General features: G+C 41.9%; 1 protein-coding gene across 5 annotated transcripts in view; it reads left to right on the top strand.

The window, feature by feature from the left end:
* The window catches only part of lrp4 (low density lipoprotein receptor-related protein 4), a 402,640-nt gene that overhangs the window by 351,099 nt on the left and 28,776 nt on the right, over positions 1-22,765 (top strand). For 4 of the 5 annotated variants that reach the window (XM_043705467.2, XM_043705466.2, XM_043705465.2 and 1 more), the window contains exons 29-36: positions 690-908; positions 2,552-2,686; positions 4,764-4,872; positions 7,520-7,664; positions 8,782-8,895; positions 11,940-12,069; positions 18,567-18,637; positions 22,089-22,176. In XM_043705467.2, coding sequence (XP_043561402.2) covers positions 690-908; positions 2,552-2,686; positions 4,764-4,872; positions 7,520-7,664; positions 8,782-8,895; positions 11,940-12,069; positions 18,567-18,637; positions 22,089-22,176 — 1,011 coding nt within the window. The remainder of the gene's footprint in view (positions 1-689; positions 909-2,551; positions 2,687-4,763; positions 4,873-7,519; positions 7,665-8,781; positions 8,896-11,939; positions 12,070-18,566; positions 18,638-22,088; positions 22,177-22,765) is intronic. The other variant, XM_043705468.2, reaches the window with a different exon arrangement.

Below are 22,765 nucleotides of genomic sequence, written 5' to 3'. Positions count from 1 at the left end.
AATCAATTTGGAATCTTATTCGGTTAGTCAGGAGTTGATGTTGGATTATAAACTGTTGAAATAATGATGAGGATATTTTGCCACTCTATCTAAAAGGGTCTCTCAGCTAGTATACTACAATAACTGATGGTTCACCATCCACAAAAGAAAAAAATATTGCATCGGAGAGTTGTGCTACTTTTTGTTTAATGGGCTGAGATTTTTATTTCATTCCTGATGATGTTCAAGGATTTTATCCAATGAACGCGTGAGGTGCATAGATCACCGTAGTCTTGGGTTTAATTCCTACTCAGCTATCTGAGCAGAGGGTTAATGTTTGACCTAGTTTCCTCTGGATTAAGAAAAGAAAAATGATTTGAGGCTTTGGCTTCTGACCACCGTCTGATGACTGTGCTGACAAGAACATTAAAGGTGCCAGACCAGAGAAACTGAGGATTTTAATTCAAAGAAATAACGGTTTTTGTCAAATGGCATTCTGAAGAAGGATCACCGAATCCAAAATGTTAACTTTTCTTTCTCTTCAAAATGCTGCCAGACCTGCCCAGTTTTGCCAACAATTTCTACGCCTGTTACGTTATCCTTCCTGTGTACCAGCCTTTACTGATTTATGTATCCAGACACCCAAGTCCCTTTGCCTTCTCGCAGTTTCTCATCTTTGTAAAGTAAAACTTGACGTTTTGTCTCATCAGAAGTGCCAATCTAAATGGCAGTGGCATGATGACAGTCATTGGCCAGGGTTTAAAAACGACTGATGGTTTGGCCATTGACTGGGTAGCAAGGAACCTGTACTGGACAGACACTGGCAGGAACACCATTGAAGTGTCCTGGCTTGATGGAAGCTGCCGGAAAGTATTAATCAACAACAGCCTGGATGAACCAAGGGCAATTGCTGTATTCCCTAGGAAAGGGTGAGTAATTTTTTTTTTTGCGGAGCTAGAATCAAGTCAGATTCACAAAATTTTATATAAAGTTCATATTTTGTGTATGTCACTTTCCACATAAATATAACAAATCAACATCTACCTACTTCTGAAAAGTAGGAGAAAGTGAGGACTGCAGATGCTGGAGATCAGAGTCGAAGAGTGTGTTGCTGGAAAAGCACAGCAGGTCAGGCAGCATCCGAGGAGCAGGAAAGTCGCTATTTTGGACATAAGCCCTTCAGGAATTCCCAATGAAGGGCTTATGCCTGAAACGCCGACTTTCCTGATTGTCGGAAGCTGCCTGACCGACTATGCTTTTCCAGCACCACACTCTTCGACTACTTTTAAGTGCAATAAAGTTCAACACCATAAAAATTAGGTAAAGAACACATCAATTCTAGAAGTGTCTGTGTAGTGTATTTTTCCACTGAGTATGTTGATTTCTCATATGTGCCTACAGCCATTCTGCGAACTAAAGATGAGCCAGTAACAGTTTCAGAGCCAGAAGTGCAGGTTCATACTTTGGCATGGGTTCAAATGCCACCACGAGCAGCTGTGTCATTTGAATTTAGTTGAAACAATCAGGGGACTGAAGATTAGTCTGAGTTTTGGCAATTATCATTGGTTATTGTAAAATCCCAGTCGGTTCATAAAATAGCTCTACAGAGGCCAGCATTACATAATCAAATCACCTTTTATTTACACATGAAGAGCCCTTACCACCGACCCAGCTCCCTCCGCTGTCAGAGTGAACAGAACCTCTGACACTCCAGTTTATATCTGTCAGCCAGGGCTCTCTGATTGGACCAGATTGCAGCCCCAATCGGGGAACTCATATTCTATGAGGTCCACCTGGCTGACCTTGTTACAATCACTACAGTTCAATCATACATGTCAGGGAAGGAAATGTGACATCTTGCCTACATATGACCCGGAGTAATGCAGTTGACTCCTAAATGCCTTCTGCATTGATCTAGCAAGCTTCTCAGTTCAAAGGGCAATTGGAGATAGTCAACAAATGCTGCCTTTGACAATGCTCTATCCCATGAAAGAATTTTAAAACTTCCAAGATTGTTGTTACCAGGCATTTAGAAATTCATGCAAAAGCATTCAAATAAATTTGCATTATAGCAAAGTTTATCTGAGAGGAAATTGGGCTAAGTACACATTTTGTTTTAAGTAAAAAATAAACATACATATCAGAGGTTCAGAAGATTTCTCTTCATCCTTCAGTCTTTCCAAAGTAAATTTAAAAGTAAGAAAATCTGTATTTGATGGAAGACATTTCACAGTTAAACATGTCCTACCTTTTCCACAGAAGTTGCCCTTCTTCCTCGGCCTCTGTATTAGACATATTACAGTAGAACTCAGAACCAAGATGAAAAATCAACCTTCATTCCATGACCCAGGTTAACAATAAAATTTAATAAGAATATGGCTAATAACAGTAACACACACACCAATTCGAGGTAATCTACACAGTGTGTATCACCCCATTGTTGATCTGAAATGCTAGGACATTGAGAAAGTGATGTTTCATGAGTTAACATACTTCTTCAGATCAAACATTTTAGCCATGAAATGAAAAAGTTAAATGTAAAAATGTGGACATGTTTGTTGTATTCTGATAGGTATCTGTTCTGGACAGACTGGGGAAATCTTGCCAAAATTGAGCGTGCGCAGTTGGATGGCACAGATCGGAAAGTCCTCATTAATACAGATTTGGGTTGGCCAAATGGGCTGACCTTGGATTATGACTCAAGAAGGTGAGCTGAGAAAGAGCAAAAAATATGAAAAATAGCCATTAGATAATCAGTATATAAGGCAAGTGAGGGATGAGAAATGTAATTAATCAACATCGATTCGGAAGGAAAGTCTTATGCTGTGTGCCAGGGATCTCCTTTACTAACATCTTAAGATTAACCAGAACTGTCAGTGTTGCAGAAACTGACAACTCTGATTGTCTTTGACTGTGATTTGTTTCACACTATTATTAGATGGAAAATAATTCCTCATTGTGCTAAATTGCTTACTGAATGATATTCATGTTACAAACTGCTGTGAAGCAGTTGGGTGGTACTTTCTCACTGATGGGAGAAAGTGAGGACTGCAGATGCTGGAGATCAGAGCTGAAAATGTGTTGCTGGAAAAGCGCAGCAGGTCAGGCAGCATCCAAGGAGCAGGAGAGTCGACGTTTCGGGCATGAGCCCTTCAGGAATGAGGGGAGTGTGCCAAGCAGGCTAAGATAAAAGGTAGGGAGGAGGGACTTGGGGGAGGGGCGTTGGAAATGTACTATACTATAAACATTTACATATACTATAAACCGACCGACTCCCACAGCTACCTAGACTACACCTCCACCCACCCTCCCCCCTGTAAAAACGTCATCCCATATTCCCAATTCCTTCGTCTCCGCTGCATCTGCTCCCAGGAGGACCAGTTCCAATACCGTACAACCCAGATGGCCTCCTTCTTCAAAGACCGCAATTTCCCCCCAGACGTGATCGACGATGCCTTCCACCGCATCTCCTCCACTTCCCGCTCATCTGCCCTTGAGCCCCGCCCCTCGAATCGCCACCAGGACAGGTCCTCACCTACCACCCCACTAACCTCCATATACATCGTATCATCCTTCGTCATTTCCGCCACCTCCAAACGGACCCCACCACCAAGGATATATTTCCCTCCCCTCCCCTATCAGCGTTCCGAAAAGACCACTCCCTCCGTGACTCCCTCGTCAGGTCCACACCCCCCACCAACCCAACCTCCACTCCTGGCACCTTCCCCTGCAACCGCAAGAAATGCAAAACTTGCGCCTACACTTCCCCCCCTTACTTCCCTCCAAGGCCCCAAAAGATCCTTCCATATCCGCCACAAATTCACCTGCACCTCCACACACATCATCTACTGCATCCGCTGCACCCAATGGGGCCTCCTCTATATTAGGGAGACAGGCCGCCTACTTGCGGAATGTTTCAGAGAACACCTCTGGGACACCTGGACCAACCAACCCAACCACCCCGTGGCTCAACACTTCAACTCCCCTTCCCACTCCACAAAGGACATGCAGGTCCTTGGACTCCTCCATCGCCAGACCATAGCAACAGGACGGCTGGAGGAAGAGCGCCTCATCTTCCACTTAGGAACCCTCCAACCACAAGGGATGAAAGCTGATTTCTCCAGTTTCCTCATTTCCCCTCCCCCACCTTGTCTCAGTCCCAACCCTCAAACTCAGCACCACCTTCCTAACCTGCAATCTTCTTCCTGACCTCTCCGCCCCCACCCCACTCCAGCCTATCAACCCTCACCTTAACTTCCTTCCACCTATCGCATTTCCAATGCCCCTCCCCCAAGTCCCTCCCCCCTACCTTTTATCTTAGCCTGCTTGGCACACCCTCCTCATTCCTGAAGAAGGGCTCATGCCCGAAATGTCGACTCTCCTGCTCTTTGGATGCTGCCTGACCTGCTGCGCTTTTCCAGCAACACATTTTCAGCTTTCTTACTGATGCCAAGTTCACGATAATGAACAGTCCTCTCTTTCTGCTCTATCCTTGCTCTCCACTCCCTCATCTCTCTCTTTGTACGCTCCTCTCCTCCCACTCTCTGCATGTACTTTCCTGATTGCTCCCTCCTCTCCCGCATCTCCACTCCATTGTCTCCACTGTTTTGTCTCTGTGCTGTCACCTCTTGTGTCAGCACACTCCTCGCTGATGTGCTGTTACCTCTCTTTCTCTCTCCTCTTCACCATCTTTCTTCTCTCCCTCTCTGATGTCAGACATAAGTATATGCACAATTAAGCAATCTGAATGATTAATTATTATGAAACCAAATCTTTCCTGACAGGATTTACTGGGTGGATGCTCACTTAGATCGAATAGAGAGTTGTGATTTGAATGGAAAGCTGCGCCAAGTTCTGGTTGGTCAAGTTATACATCCTTTTGCCCTAACTCAGGTAAGGAATGCCCTATTAGCAATTACAGAGGAACCTTGATTAGCCATGGAACATGGGCAGGGAGTGTTTCATTCGGTTAATCAAATGCTGGATAACGTAGTTTAGCCAAGTATCGGACCTTGCGATCTTGCCAGATAATCTGATATTCGGATAACCGAATGCTGGATAATCTCTGTATTTAAGATATGTACAAGATTCAAGACAAGGTCAAAAGTGTAGGAAATGCAAACACATAATGAGTAGGAATTTATAGTAATATGAAGGAGAACTGGAAGGATGGGGACTGGATTTAATTCTTCTATATCAGTGTTGTTTTGTGGGGGAGGGGAGTGTCATTCACTCCATGCCCTTATCACAATGATATGGGGCCAGGGAGGCCTGCGCCAATTGAAGCTCATACCAGAGCCGCAGTCGGGCACATTTTCAACAAATTAAGAGGGTGCAGATAAGGATTGGGACAGCACGGTGGCTCAGTGGTTAGCACTGCTGCCTCACAGCACAAGGATCTGGGTTTGATTCCAGTCTTGGGTGTCTGTGCAAACAATGCACAGACATTCTCCCAGTGTCAGCATGGGTTTCCTCCAGGTGCTCCAGTTTCCTTCCACAGTCCAAAGATGTGTAAGTTAGATGGATTGGCCATGCTAATGTGCCCTGTCTAGGTGGATTAACCATGAGACATACAGGGGTTGGTCCAGGTGGAATGCTGTTTAAAGGGCCAATGTGGACTTGATGGGCTGAATGGCCTGCTTCCACACTGTCGGAATTCAGTGATTCTAATTAAATATGTGAGGACAGTTGGGGAGAGTGTCTGAACTCAACCAAGACAATATAGATGCCTGCAATTTACATCAAGATACATGTGTAGTCTAACCCTTTACTGGTGATATCAGACAAAGTGAAATATTGAACCATTGACTTGGACTGTTACATACTGATGATATTTATAGTTTTGAGCTCATTGATCTCATTGTTATTAGCTTGTTGACCTTTCTGGAAGTGGTTGGCACTTACTGTCATTATTGTAGGTGTCTTAGGCACACATGATTATTGTTGAATGAATATGAAACGTGGATTTTTCCTATGAAGTTCTATGTCTCCTCCTGGGCCACAGCGCTGACTTGGTCCTTGTAGGCATGCACATTTCAATCCCTCCTGGTTAGTCCAAGTAAATCGTGTGGGAGGAGAATTTCCAAGAGGATCCCCTGATCTCCCAGGATCCTTCAGTGGAAGTCCAGTTGAAAAATGGTCGTAATGTCTCATGAGATTCCATTACCTTTGGAAGACAACCAAGAAAACCCATAAAATTCCTGTGACATTTTCTAAATTAAGAAAATATTTTTCTTCTTTGTAATACATGCTTTCAGAAGAAGTATGTCATAATTTTAGCTGTGTTTATTTGAACAGATTTTACCAGAGATTACTGTTCTATCTCTGGAGCAAACTAAAATAGAATACGTGAACCTTTTCTCACCACAGAGTGGGCTCTGTAACTTTATGGTGACTTTAAATGTAACATTGTCATCCTGTGGAGAAACTGAGAATAGCTAATTACAGCAATTCTTACGCGGTGAATTAAAGTTTCAAATTTTAGGTATAACACTTGCTCCTGATGTCACCTAGATTCCAAAATCAGAGGCCAGTTGGTCTAACATTTGTCATCTTTGGGAAAATGCTATTAAAGGGTATTTAGAAAATCATAATTCACTCCAACTCGTTTGCACCAAATATTCCAATCTGATCTAGTCCCATTTGCCAGCATTTGGTGCATTTCCCTTTAAACCGTTCCCATTCATAAACCCATCCAGATGCCTTTTGAATGTTGTAATTGTACCTACCTCCGCTACTTCCTCTGGTAACTTGTTCCATACACGCACCATCCTCTGTGTGAAAAAGTTACTCCTCAGGTCCCTTTTAAGTCTATCCCCTCTCTTAAACCTATGCCCTCTAGTTTTGGACTTGCCCACCGTATGAAAAAGATCCTGACTATTCACCTTATCTATACCCCTCATGACTTTTTAAACTGCTGTAAGGTCACCCCTCATCCTCTGAAGCTCTATGGAAAAAAAGCTCAGACTATTCAGACTCTCCCGATAGTTCAAACCCTGCAACCCTGGAAATATCCTTGTAAATCTTTTCTGCACCCTCTCAAGTTTTACAACATCCTTGTGGTAGAAAGCGACCAGAATTATATGTAGTACTCTTTTCTTTGACGCCTGTTTCCATGCTGAGTAATGATATGACTCTATAATCAGACAGAGTTAACTTGGTTTTGTGAAAGGAAATTATGTTTGACAGGTTTAGAGTTCATTGAGGATATAACAAGCAGGGTGGATAAAGGAAAACTAGTAGATGTGGTGTATTTGGATTTCCAAAAGGCCTTCAGTTAAGAGTGCATGGGGTATCAGTTGTACATGTGCAACAGCAGAAATGAGGCAGGTCTGTCGAAGCAGATCTCCAGACATGAATGATGCTCAATAACTTAACTGGCTTCATATTTACCGATGTTTGTAAGGAGTTTTTTTTTTGCCAGATAGGATGCATTTCCCAATATAAATGTAAATTGTATTTAAAATAAAAACATTTGGACAACTTTAAATTACATGCATGGCTGTATGTAAAATCTAAAATAATTGTTTTCACAAATTAGCACGATCGCTGGATTTACTGGACAGACTGGCAAACCAAATCAGTCCAGCGTGTGGACAAATATACAGGTCGGAACAAGGAAACCATCCTCGCTAATGTGGAGGGACTGATGGACATCATCGTGGTCTCCCCACAAAGACAAACAGGTATAGAAAGTGAAGGTTTGGACTGAAAATGATTTGGGTACTAATTGTTTTTGAACCAGGCCACTTAGTGAGCGTCTAGGACCTGAGGGAACAGAGCTCACAACAATGCGATAATCAAGATTGAAGGCCTGGGACACTAACCTTGATTACTCAGACTGAAGGAGTGGGAAATTAACAGCAAAAAGAAACAGCAGGAAGTGCTGATCAGAGTAACTAAATTCCAAGAAAGAATTTGGTACAGGAAATGAAATATAAGGAAGGGAAGAAAGTCTGGACAACAAGACAGAAGGAAATGCTCAGGAAAAACTTTCAACGTTTAGCTATTTTTAAAAAAAAACCTTTGGTAGCATTTAATATCTGAATAACACGATTAGTTATTTTACAGCACCGGAATGTTGATTAGCAATAATTAATTACTGATTATTACTTATAATTTTTTTAAAGAAGGGGCCAGTTAGATAAAAGATGTTGAAGACCTGAATTACAATGGTGGGTTTAGTCCATATCCACCATTCCAATACAGGAACTTCACATTAGTCAGTACTTGGCAATGTTGAGCCAGTGAGCAGGATTACATATTCACAAAGCTAATGGTAGAGCAAAAGAATTTGGCCAGCAGCGTTTGGAGGTATCCATTTTAACTATGCATCTGCCCCCTTCTGATATTAGTGTACCTTTTGGACTATTGATAATATTGAGCATCATAGCCTTATTGATTTTGGCTGCAATTTAGGCCCCACACTTGTAACTGTGACAGGTTTGATTTGATCAGATTTCTGATCTAAAGCTAGATATATAATAGATGTCATGTTAATGGCTGCTGTCATTCTTTTGCTTTTAGGTATGAAACCATTGATTTAATGTGCATTGTAAAACGTCAGTACATTCCAAAGATGATCACTTAAGCATGATTTCCATCAAATTCATCATTGCTTCTCCCTCCCCACCTGAACTCCGTGTAAAAACCATACAGTATAACAGCCAAAACCGGATCATTCATTTCCATTAGTTCTCTAGATAGTGGTGCATCTCCCCTTTACACCCCCTAGTGGATGCTGCGGGAAGGGCATGACTGTTAGAAGTGAATCTCAACTTTAAATGATTGAATTTGTTTTAGGTACCAACTCATGTGGTGTGAATAATGGAGGATGCACACATCTTTGCTTTGCCAGGGCAACAGACTTTGTGTGTGACTGTCCTGATGAGCCAGATGGACGACTGTGCTCTGTGGGTAGGTAACAATCTTTAAAGTCATAAGCTGCGATTGTAGCTTACAGATAATTGTGGCTTGCTTGTGTTTTCCAATTCTCATGGCTTAAAGATAGTAAACATAGTCTTAATCACACATTTAAGAAGCAGATCAACCATGGAGCTTTTCAGAAACAAATAATGTGCAACTTAAGATTTTATTTTGTATATTTAAGGGAGTGAATTTGAAATAGGTATTTAAATTGTGTGCCAATTCAGAAGGACTCTTATTTGAAAATGTCACCATGTTACGGGTATAACAATTCCAATTTTTCCCCATCATGTGTAGATTTTTTTTTTATTCATGTCCTACACCAAGGAGAAGGTCTTGTGTTGCAGTTGGCAGTGCCCACTCTGAGCTAAAAGCTCCAGTTTTCTGTCCTGTTCCTGAACCTGATGGCCACACAAGGTGTGTTCATTACTGATGTAGCCTGTCATCTTTTACTCGGCGCACAGGCCTCAGAGATCTGCGTGTAGCACTTTGGCTTCCAAAAGCAGGAGTCAGTGTGACAGCACTGCAGTCGACATCTGCGGAACCTCAGAACGGCTAACGTTTGAGCCACTGCCATCGCTACCCAGAGCTCCAAGCTACAAGATGCGTGGAGAAGTGATTGTTGCCATAGCAACTTGTAGTGCCCAAGTGAGCTATAGCACCAACAACACCTCGCATCGCAAAATGGTCTATGGTCAAAAAGAACTAACTCCTGCCTACACATTACTCTGGCTTTCTTTGTCAGCACTTGTAAGGAGCTAAATGGAATTGTGAAAATACTTGCCCTTGTAGTTTCATATTTATGTGTTGTCCAGAGTGTGTTGCCCAGAGACATGGTCTCTCTTGATTATCTGGTGGTCACTTTGGACTAAGTATTTATTTCCTTTCTCTTTCCTGATGATCTAAAAACCATGCATCCATATTCCTAGAACCGCAGAAAGTTGGAGTTTTCCCATTGGAGATGGCAAGCAGACATCCTGAATAATTCTCATGCTGAATAATTCTACCAGTGTCCTGGCAAGCAGGACTTTAATCTGGGAGGGAGGGAAGGCCCTGATGTGGAGATGGATAGATGCTGAAGGAGCCAAGTTAGAAGACCTGCCCCCATTCCCAGAAATACCACCCCAATTCCTCCAAATAAGGTTACACTTGTAGATCAGAATGAAGGCCCTTTGACCTTTCACACCTTCTCTTCATCCCCCTCTATCCTGTTCACTCCCCACTTACCCTTTCCATCTCATTCCACCACTCCTTTCCCTTGTGTCTTTGCTTCCTACAAGCTCAGGCAAGGCTTGTACGTTTCTTTTAAATATTGTTTATTAACAACAGATACTTAATGATAAGGCAGTAGTGCTCTTTGCTATGAGCTGCACTAATTCCAGCCTTCTAGCATCGTCTCTAATACACGACTAGTGAGATCATACTTAGATCGCAGCCTGCCTCAGGGAATCATCTACATGTTCATTAAATAATATCTTTACGTTGCTATGCCTTCAAAGTCTACTTTATGAACAGAACTATCAAGCTTTGTAGTATCACTATGGAAGTCATTGAAAATTCAGAAATCTTTCAAATAGATTCTAAAAACCAATTCGAAAGTTTGTAAATCTCTAAAAGCCGTCAAACTGCCATTTTCGATGTTGGTTAAATAAACAAATATTGCAGTTTGAGCCCGTGAGTACTTGGATGACAAGCCAAGCCATTAAACTGACATTTCCCTGAGTAAACAGACTGAATTGCAGAGTCTGATGTATTTTGAAGATCGCCAAAGCTGACATATTGAATTTTCAAACAGCAAGGCAGGTTTGTCTGGCCTTTATGTAATGAACAAAAGCTCTTGCATCTCTCAAATCTTTTACAGAGCCAAACAGATAGCTGAGCCAATCTACAAAGAATATCATAGGACGTGTTTAAACAATTAGCTATACATCTCCAACTGAATTAAACTATAATACAGAATCCCACTTTTCTTTTTGAGTGGAAGATCAGATTTAATACTTCCAAATGACTTCTTTTTTCTGTGCTGTTCTTTTACATGACAGAACCTGGCAACTACTTTATTTAATCATCAATACATTGTATTGTCCAATCATAGCACTACTGTCACCAGTTACTTCAGTAAACACCCGTACAACTCCAGTTCCAGTGTTTCATGATGAACTGTAAAAGAGGCAACCCCATTTTTAAATAAAAAGAGAAATTGCTGAAAAACGCAGCAAGTTCATTTTTATTTGTCTTTTGTACTCTTCATACCTTCAATCCTTTGTTCAAGCCTCCACTCTGCAGGTGTGATTTATGCAAATTCCAAAAATTCTAAAATTTCCACTTCCAGAAGGCGCAGGCAACTTCCAACCCCCGGCCGCCCGCCCGCCCGCCCGCCGCTATGCACCGGTTAAAGTGACCTCTGCTTTCCTGTGTCAGAAGGTTTTCTTAAATCAGGACTCCATTTGGTCCTAGTTCAGGACCTGCAAACTCATGATCATGGTTTCCATTAGTTTTTACATTTTTTTTTCCAATGGAAATTTCCTTTAAGCCCTGCCTCTTTTCCAAATTTCCAAACTCAGTATTGTGCCTGCTTCTGACAGCTGACCTGTTGTATTGAAGGACAGTGCTGGATACAGTAGCCAATCTCTCTGTTTATCCCGTGTGGAATCACAAGAATACCGCAACAGCCTGTTGTCTTTCAGGCCTTGCCATTCATAGTCCAATACCATTCACCTGTTTATTCCCTGTGTCCTCAAGATTCTCCATTGTCCTATTCTTTAGACAAATTGTAGAGTCTATGTGTGCAGGAAGGGGGTGTATCTTTCTCTCTCACACATGTGCGCACAGTTACATAAAAATTCATCTTCACCTTCTGGAAAGAATCTCTTTATTTGGCACCAACTTAAGATAGACTGGTTCAGATTTGGAGCTACTCATGTGAAATGAAAGATACTGAGCATTATTTATAAACCGAATGGATGCTCCTGTGGGTGAAAGTAGTGTTATGCTATTTAAATTTTAGCATGTTCAATAAACATAATTCTTCGCAGTTCCTGGATATGTGCCTCCGTTTCCAGAAACCACCCGTTCCAGTGAGAAAGCCGATGCTGGAGATTCCCGCAGAAACTTTGACTTTTTCCCTGCAAAACCAACAGATCCTGTTGAGAACACAAGTGAGAAGTAAGTGTGTAGATTGTAGCCTTCGATATGTAACACCTTCAGCTTGATACAAGGAGCTTTTGATGTGGTTCTGTTCGCCGAGCTGGGAATTTGAGTTGCAGATGTTTTGTCCCCTGTCTAGGTGACATCCTCAGTGTTTGGGAGCCTCCTGTTAAGCGCTTCTGTGATGTTTCCTCTGGCATTAATAGTGATTTGTACCTGCCGCTTCCGGTTGTCAGTTCCAGCTGTCCGCTGCAGTGGTCGGTATATTGGGTCCAGGTCGATGTGCTTATTGATTGAATCTGTGGATGAGTACCATGCCACTAGGAATTCCCTGGCTGTTCTCTGTTTGGCTTGTCCTATAATAGCAGTGTTGTCCCAGTCGAACTCATGTTGCTTGTCATCTGAGTGTGTGGCTACTAAGGATAGCTGGTAGTGTCGTTTTGTGGCTAGTTGGTGTTCATGGATACGGATCATTAGCTGTCTTCCTGTTTGTCCTATGTAGTGTTTTGTGCGGTCCTTGCATGGGATTTTGTACACTACATTTTGCTCATGCTGGGTATCGGGTCCTTCGTTCTGGTGAGTTGTTGTCTGAGAGTGGCTGTTGGTTTGTGTGCTGTTATGAGTCCTAGTGGTCGCAGTAGTCTGGCTGTCAGTTCGGAAATGCTCTTGATGTATGGTAGTGTGGCTAGTCCTTTGGGTTGCGGCATGTCCTCGTTACGTTGTCTTTCCCTTAGGCAGCTGTTGATGAAATTGCGGGGGTATCCGATTTTGGCGAATACATTGTAGAGGTGTTCTTCTTCCTCTTTTTGCAGTTCTGGTATACTGCAGTGTGTTGTGGCCCTTTTGAACAGTGTCTTGATGCAACTTCTTTTGTGTGTGTTGGAATCGTAGTTCATCCTAGACAAAGCAGAGTACATCCAAAAAGCGCAACAACTACTTGCAGATACCAACACCTCCAAAAGAGGGAGTTTGACCCCACCCCACAGCTCACCAATAGGATAAACAACACACTGAGGAACCTACAAAAAAACGGACAGATAACCAGGTTTGACCTACAAAGAATGAAACCTGAAAGCAACAACACCCCCAGATTCTATGGACTACCTAAAGTGCACAAACCAGACATCCCACTCAGACCCATAGTATCACTACCAGGGACACCATCACACAAACTGGCTAAAGAACTACAGCAGAAACTGAAACACCTGATCAGCGGATCAGACACTCTATACAGTCAACACAGGAATTCTTGGACATCATCAGAAATATACACATAGACAAGGAAGAAACTATGGTCTCATTCGATGTAATGGCACTGTTCACCGCTATCGACAAAACCCTAGCCAGAGAAACAATAGCCAACCTGCTGGACATACAGAACAGACAACAGGACGGTGAACCTATCAACAAAGACAGCATACTCAAACTACTGGACCTGTACTTCACAACACACTTCACATTCAACAACCAAATATATGAACAAATCAACGGCACACCCATGGGCTCATCTATCTCTGGACTCATAGCAGAAGTGGTAATGCAAAGATTAGAACAAACAGTCTTACCGCAAACTCTGGGTCAGATATGTGGATGGCACCTTTGTAATCATTAAAAACACAGAAATAGAGAACACACACCGGATCATCAACGCCACACTCACAGGAATCCGATTCACTAGAGAGGAAGAAAAGGACAACCAACTCCCATTCCTAGACGTGATGGTACAGGGAACACCGAACAGAGAATTCACCACAAAGGTATACAGGAAAGCCACACACACAGACCAAGTCCTAAACTACGAAAGCAACCACCCCAACACACACAAAAGAAGTTGCATCAAGACACTGTTCAAAAGGGCCACAACACACTGCAGTACACCAGAACTGCAAAAAGAGGAAGAAGAACATCTCTACAATGTATTCGCCAAAAACGGATACCCCCGCAATTTCATCAACAGATGCCTAAGGGAAAGACAACGTAACGAGGACATGCCGCAACCCAAAGGACTAGCCACACTACCATACATCAAGAGCATTTCCGAACTGACAGCCAGACTACTACGACCACTAGGACTCATAACAGCACACAAACCAACAACCACTCTCAGACAACAACTCACCAGAATGAAGGACCCGATACCCAGCATGAGCAAAACCAATGTAGTGTACAAAATCCCATGCAAGGACTGCACAAAACACTACATAGGACAAACAGGAAGACAGCTAATGATCCGCACCCATGAACACCAACTAGCCACAAAACGACAATACCAGCTATCCTTAGTAGCCACACACGCAGATGACAAGCAACGTGAGTTCGACTGGGACAACACTACTATTATAGGACAAGCCAAACAGAGAACAGCCAGGGAATTCCTAGAGGCATGGCACTCATCCACAGATTCATTCAATAAGCACATCGACCTGGAACTGACAACCGGAAGCGGCAGATACAAACCACTATAAATGCCGGAGGAAGCATCACAGAAGCGCTTCACAGGAGGCTCCCAAACACTGAGGATGTCACCTAGACTGGGGACGAAATGTCTGCAACACAAATTCCCAGCTCGGTGAACAGAACCACAACAACGAGCACCCGAGCTACAAATCTTCTCACAAGCAGGGAGCTTTTGATTTTATTCAAGTTAACCTGAAGGCAATTATGTAAAGGCCACCCATTTACCATTAAGGGTCTGCTCACTTTGCCTTCGCTTTGGGGCATTTATATTGTCATTTGCAAACCAGATTACTACTGCAGAAACAGCAAGCGCTCTTGCTTTTCATTTGGCAGTTCAAATGGAGCGATACTTATATGTAATTCACTCACACTTACTGCAAAGGGATGATTTGGAGATGCCGGTGTTGGACTGGGGTGTACAAAGTTAAAAATCACACAACACCAGGTTATAGTCCAACAGGTTTAATTGGAAGCACACTAGCTTTCGGAGCGATGCTCCTTCATCAGGTGATAGTGGAGGGCTCGATCGTAACACAGAATCTATAGCAAAAATTTACAGTGTGATATAACTGAAATTATACATTGAAAAATTGATTGTTAAGCCTTTCATCTGTTAGAATACAGTGATAGTTTCACTTCTTTCATGTGTAAATCACAAAATCTTTTTTTTTAAAGTTGCATTCTCGGGTTGGCTGTTAACAATGGTGATAGCTAGATAATGTCTAGCTATCACCATTGTTAACAGCTAATCCGAGAATGCAACTTTAAAAAAGGTTTTGTGACTTACACATAGAATGCAGTGATAGTTTCACTTCTTTTAACAGATGAAAGGCTTAACAATCAATTTTTCAATGTATAATTTCAGTTACATCACACTGTAAATTTTTGCTATAGATTCTGTGTTAGGATTGAGCCCTCCACTATTACCTGATGAAGGAGCATCGCTCCGAAAGCTAGTGTGCTTCCAATTGAACCTGTTGGACTATAACCTGGTGTTGTGTGATTTTTAACTTCATACTGCAAAGGGAGATTTGTTACGGACCAGACCAAATTCCCTCAAAATATATTCACAAGATAGCCTCGACCCTAACTTTTTTTATATATAGATAAGTACCTGGCTTTGCATTCCAGATGCAATTGAATTTGTCAAACTACCAGTCTTGAAGCAAAACACACTTTATTTATACACTATAGTTAAAATACAGCAAAAAAAAGAATTGGAATAACTTAATTCTATTGGAAAACTTAATTGAATAATAGATTATTTAACTACTAACCAATAACTGTTCCAATATAGTAACATACCATCAACACATCCTTGGCAAAGACAAATGCAGTAAAACAGATTGTCTCACATGCAGTTCTTCAGTCCAGGAGGAAAACATCAAGAAAAACGTCTGAAAGAGAGACACAGAGAGAGAGAGTAGTAGGGAGAGGGGTACTGCAGCTTTCAAACCTAGCTTCAAGACCCAGCAACAGCTGCTACTGAAAGATTAAACCTAAAAGTCCTGGCTGTGTGGGAGCTTGACCCCACCCATTCAGACTGCTTCTATTGTTCCAACTTTTTTTAAAAAAACCAAGGTCTCACAAATAAACAACTCAGCACCTCCGTCTTAAAACCCTCTTCAAAAACAAAAGGGCAAAAACATCTCTTAAAGCCATAGTATCGTCACAGATTCTTTGTAATTTTCAAGCTTAAGGAAAAAATGGTAGACTGAAAATAATCGTAAGACTTGCTTGGTATGAAATGGCAATATGTTGAAATAAATCTCTGCAAATTTCTTTTGGAAATTAAAAATAGAGCACTTGGTTGGCTTATATTTGTGATTCAGCTGATGCATCGCACTGCAGAATTTTGTTCTACTTATATCACTGTGATCCTGTCAATGTAATTGTTACAGCAATTCTGGGAAACCTTTACAAAAAAAAATCAAAAGAATAAAAAAAGTTACTTCCTCTTTGTACCTAAGGTGCTGGAGGCTAAGCAGTGAAAGGACTGTGTCTCAAATGTATGAGACATGTTGTTACAGTCTCAATTTCATATTATCGCAACTGATATTGATCACAAACTGAGATCTTATCCACTATCAGATGAGAGTGATGTTGGGCAGTGAGAACGGAGTATGCTAAGAGTTGAAACATTTGCTGTAATTTATGCAGATCCATAAAGTGTCCTTTTAGATCACGAGGAGTAAGCACCAGAAAGGCTCACAATGCCCACTCCCAGCAGTGCAAGGACTTCATCATTGAATCCCTACAGTGTGGAAACAGGCCATTTGGCCCAACAAGTCCACACCGACCCTCCATTCCCCTACCCTATTACTCTACATTTACCCCTGATTAATACACCTAAACTACACATCCCTGAACACTATGGGGCAATTTAGCATGGCCAATTCACCTAACCTCCACATCCTTGGATTGTGGGTGGAAACCAGAGCACCCGGGGGAAACACATGCCGACACAGGGAGAATGTGCAAACCCCACACAGAGTGAGGCTAGAATCAGACCCAGATGCCTGGTGCTCTGAGGCAGCTGTGCTAACCACTGAGTAACTGAGCTGCCATGCCACCCCGTTCTTTCCTCATCGAGAAAAGAAATTGTTGAAAACATCATAAATCCAAGCTGAATCCCAGTCCCAGTAAGCAGGTTTGTGCCACATCAAGAAAGCTAAAATAATGTAACTGCCATAAATAATAGCTACATTGAGCTAATGCAGTAGCTGAAAGTGTTAAGAGTAGTCGTCGTCATACAGTGCATTGGAGGTATGTTCTCGTTAGCAATGTAAACATTTTTAAAAGTATATTTAGAAAGAAGACCTGTTTTGTCCTCAAGTAGAGGGGGATCTTGTAAGTTATTCGATAGCTACAGGTACCACAGATGCTATTTCTGTTTGTGTGATTTAAAACTAAAGTATTAACCATTGTGATTTTAATGATTATTTTTGATATCAGGAATTCAAGACTTTTCTAGCAAGATTAGATTAGATTCCCTACAGTGTGGAAACAGGCCCTTCGGCACAACCAATCCATACTGACCCTCCGAAGAGTAACCCATCCAGACCCATTTCCCTCTGACTAATTGACCTAACACTACAGGCAATTTAGCATCACCAATTCACCTGGCCTGCACATCTTTGGACTGTGGGAGGAAACCGGAGCACCCGGAGGAAACCCACACACACACAGGGAGAACGTGCAAACTCCACACAGACAGTCGCCCAAGGCTGGAATTGAACCTGGCATCCTAGTGCTGTGAAGCAGCAATGCTAACCACTGAGCAACTGTGCCACCCCGATGTTAAATTGTAATTAGACCTTCCAAATTACTTGCCATAGTTTGCCTGAAGCCCATTGCGATGTTCCTGCAGGCTCACAGGAAAGGCTACACCTCATCAAAAAACACCCCAGTATGATCAATGATCATTCTTTTCCTGTTTCAAGCTGATTTCAGCTGAATCAACAATTGGTCATAATTCACATGGTCAGAAGTCACACAACACCAGGTTATAGTCCAACAGGTTTTTTTGAAATCACAAGCTTTTGGAGCCCTGCTCCTTCATTACCTGGTGTTGTGTGATTTCTGACTTTGTCCACTCCAGTCCAACACCAGCACCTCCGCATCATAATAGGTTCCAGCTTGCAGTTACTGTATTGGTACGTGAAGGTACCCAAGTCTGTGGTGATATCGACAACAGTGTGATAACCTGATATTTGTGGACAAGGCTATTTTCTAGCTGTGTAACCCTCTTTGGTAAGTCAAGTTCAACAAATAGCGAAGAGAATGAAATTCTCTTGTGTTATTTTATTAATGAAGTTGCATGGCATGTGTTTGATCGTTGATGATATATTGAAATGTTATTTTTATATTCCAAAAACTTATGTAACTATCACAGATGAATGATTGATCACTCATTAAATCATTTTATGGAACCATTAACCGTTCAGGATAAGGATTATTTAATGGTGCAAGACTGGTACTAATTGAAAGATTGAGTTTTACAGCAGTTATGTCAATGAGTTTCATGTCAATTGCTAAAAACAGTGTTTTGTCTCTAGCTGTTCTCAGAAAGATGCAAGTCAGGGTCTCTGCGAGGAGAGTGTAAACCAAGTGTTGCCTGCGATAAATGGTATGTTTCCTGCACTATGACATTAGGCTGAAAAGATCTTTTCTTGTTTAACAGTGATTATTTCTCATTTTCTAGAATTCTATTCTGTGAATATGGACAGTACTAGGATGGCCAGTGCTTATTGTCTGTCTTTACTTGCCTTTGCAAAGGGTGTTGGTGAGGCATTGTGATCTGTTGCAGTCCGTGTGGTGAAAGTACTTCCCCAAAGCCTTTGGATCAAGAGGTCCAAGATCGTGGGCCCACTAGTGTTGAAGGAGCAACAATTAGCATCTAAAAAGCTCTTTCATGTTATAAACACCCTGAAGCCCTTCACAAACAACTTGATTACCAGTCGATTGGGCTGATTCTTCCTCATTCTGTCTGCAGCTGAGATACCCAAAGCTGAGCCCTTAAATGGTCACGAACCAAATTTAATTCAGCAGAGGTATTCTGGGATGTCCCACTCCCACCTCATGAAGGCAGGACAGTGGGGTTGAGAAATGCGGAGCAGACGTGATGGGTTGAGCGGCCCTCATGAAGTTGTGCTCCTCCTCCCTGGCCCACTACCTCTGAAACTAGAAGGTCATGACCATAATTTTTGTCTTTCATTAGCAGCGTTTCATTAGTCCTTAAACTGTTTTGTTGCTCGTTGATGGGTTTTGAAACAGTTTAAAATGCCACTTCATCCCTGTGCCCACCCATCTGCTAATTGGGTGAGCAGGATACTGCTAATCCTGACTGGTAACCTGTCCGAACGTCTTTAAACAGAGATTAAAGGTGCTTTATGAAAAGCTAGTTGTTTTGCATTTAATTCTTTTCTCAACCAGACCACTAGGTGGAGTACCTTCACACTGGAGAATGAGTGAATTTTCCAGGGACAAAGAACGTGATTGTGTTTCGCTGTATCGATTGAGTTTAGATGAAAACCATAATTTGATTCAGTGTATCATATTCATGACAATGTATCTCACTCATCACAACACGGAGTTCTGAAGCAGATAGCTGAGGAGGTTGTAAAGGCATTGGTGGTGATCTTTCAGGAATCACTGGAGCCAGGGAGGATCCCAAGGGGACTGGGAAATAGTTAATGTAATATTCTTTTTTTTAGATTATTTACAGTGTGGAAACAGGCCCTTCGGCCCAACAAGTCCACACCGACCCGCCGAAGCGCAACCCACCCAGACCCATTCCCCTACATTTACCCCTTCACTTAACACTACGGGCAATTTAACTTGGCCAATTCACCCATTCTGTTCAAGGAGGGAAGGAGGCGGAAGACAGGATACTATAGGCCGCTTTTCCTGATCTCTGGTAATATTTTAGAGTCCATTATTACGGATGAGATTGTAAAATACTCAGAAGGTCATGATAAATATGACTGAGTCAGCACAGCATTGTCAGTGGGAGGTTATGCCTGTTAGAATTCTTTGAGAAGGTAATGAGCAAGTTCAACAAAGGAGAGCCAGTGGAAATGAGCTATTTGGATTTTCAGAAGGCCTTTGACAAGGTGCCACACAGGAGGCTGCCAAGTAGGATAAGAACCATAGTGTGGGGGCAAGATACTGGCATGGATAGAGGATTAACTGAATGGCAGAAGGCAGAGTGTACGGATACAGGGGACCTTTTCAGGATGGCAGTGATTTACTGACTTCCTCAGGAATCTGTGTTAGGACCACAACTATTAATGTTGCTCATTAACAAAGTTGATGAAGGAACTGAGGGCATTGTTGCCAGGTTTGCAGATGACACAAAAATAGGTGGAGGGACAGATAGTGTTGAGGAAGCAGGGAGGCTGCAGAAGACTTGAACAGGCTAGGAGAGTAGGCAAAGAAGTAAAGGTGGCATAGAATGTGGGAAAGTGTGAGGGTATGCACATTGTTAGGGAGAATAGAGGTGTAGGCTATTTTCTAAATGGGAAAGGCTTCGGAAATCTGAAGCACAAAGGGACTGATGGGGATGTATAAGGTCGATGGAGTTTAGAAGGATGAGGTAGGATCTAATTAAAACTTACAGATTACCGAGTAACTTGATAGAGTGGACATGGAGAAGATGTTTCCTCTAGTAGGAGAGACAAGGACCAGAGGGCATAGCCTAAGAGTGGTTAATCTGTGGAAGTCATTATTGCAGAAGGATATGGAGGGCAATCAATGAATGTATTTAAGACAGAAATAGATAGGCTGTTGGTTTGTAAGGGGACGAAGGGTTATGGGGAGAAGGTAGGAGAATAGGGTTGAGAAACAAATCAGTCACGACTGAATGACGGAGCAGACCTGATGGGCCAAATGGCCTCATACTGCTCTTAGATCTTAAGGTCTAACAATATTGCTTGGTCACATAAATCCCATTTCTCAGAAGGTATGAATAGTTTGATTGCTGTGTGATTTTTTTCGGGTGCGATGATTGGACAGCACCAATTTACAGTATCCTGTTTGTCTCCCCTCAGCTCAGACAATGCTAAAATCCAATGTGAAGGCTGGTGCAATTATAAATGTTAGGGAGCCAATTATCACCAGACATCTTTGCTGATGAATATAAGGAGCAGTCCAGCAGATCATGTAGCTTCATTGTAAATGTTTCTCATGAATAAAGTTTAAACAGCTGTCAGCACACAGTAGTCCATCTGCAGTTGTGTATCTCGGTCATCATTACAAAGCAAAAGCTGCTTCGTTGAAAATAGGGGAGTGTCGAAAAACTACCTGATTTATAGTGCTACGTATTATTGATTCAATTGAAAACAGAGAACAATTGTGATATGGCGGGGCTGGAAATCACGGAGTAATCAAATTAAAATTCTCGGAAGCTTTTTTGTTCTAAGATTATCCTCTCTGTATTTTTATTAGTGGAAGGGGTAGTGGTGGGATTTATATTTGCCAGGACTACTCCAAATGGCTGTGGGAGGAATAGGAACTTGACCCCATAAGTTTGCCAAAGACTTCCTAAAAGTACTTAAGAGGAACTCCAAATCTCTCTTCCAGTCTTTTTGTGGCTGTGTGAAATAAACGTTCCTCCATATTTCCGTGATGCCTTTTCTAACAGTCAATCTGTGTGGTCAATTATGGGCACAAGCCCAGATATAACCAATGCAGAACACTCTCCACCTACAGTGCAGCTCGACCTTCAAAGTGCAATTCACCTGCTTACCCAACATCCTTAAAGCTATGTTTATAATCATACGTAGTACTGCCCAGCTGAATTTCCGTATGTATTTACAATATGAACATTGTTAGTGTTTCTATTCATGAAAGAATATTAGTAAGGAAGAAACAACTGTGGTTCAGAGATTACTGTTAGCTCTCGGTGAACAAAATTTGAAGCAGTGAATCTGTATTAAATCTTTATAATGCAATTGGAAACTACTTTTGAATTTTCTAATTTTATTTTTACGTATTATTCTGCAACAATAATCATTCCAGTCAGACTATAGCATTGCATTTCATTTCATTCTGACTAACTGGCTTTATAACCATTGCAGGTGAAGGACTGCACATAAGTTACATCATTGGAGCAGTCTTGTCAATATTGGCCATATTGATTCTCATCGCTGCAGTCATCATATACAGGTATTGTATTTTTTTCTTCTTTGAAACATCCTGAATTTTGAACATATGTTGTAAGCAGTGCACACTGTAGGTTCTCAAAAATGAAGCTTCAGGTCTCCCTGTTTCACCACCTTGTGGTTCAGTTCATGTATAGATTAATTCATGTAGCCCAAGAAGTGCATTCTGTATTGAAAAGACTGGACAGACTGTCCATTCTGAAATTGTCAGTGATGAGCCATCTTCCTGACCCATTTTAGACCTTGTAGTGATGGTGTAATCTGTGTATTAGATAAACATGATCTCATTGAAACACCAGCAGCCCCTCCTTTGATAGAATAATGTTTTAACACACTCTGCTTTCACACTCTGAATTGTATTCACACGAGGCATGCAATTGTTTCAGTTACTGCAGTGTTGTACATTAAAACACCCTGATACAGCCATATAAGGTGTAAACCTGCTGCAAAATTTAAACATAATATCCATTATTACATACATGGAAGGGAAGGAGCGAGTGTTTTGACTTGTGTTGGTCTTTCTCACTCCCAAGAAATGGGCAGTGATGACTGGTTTTGCATGCGTTAAAAGCTTCCATGATCATGATTTAATT

This window comes from Chiloscyllium plagiosum, unplaced genomic scaffold (genome assembly GCF_037043375.1).
Source record: "Chiloscyllium plagiosum isolate Xiang-an unplaced genomic scaffold, Cpla_swu_hap1 HiC_scaffold_18, whole genome shotgun sequence".
In the NCBI taxonomy this organism is placed as follows: domain Eukaryota; kingdom Metazoa; phylum Chordata; class Chondrichthyes; order Orectolobiformes; family Hemiscylliidae; genus Chiloscyllium; species Chiloscyllium plagiosum.
This window is presented reverse-complemented; position numbering and strand designations above follow the sequence as displayed.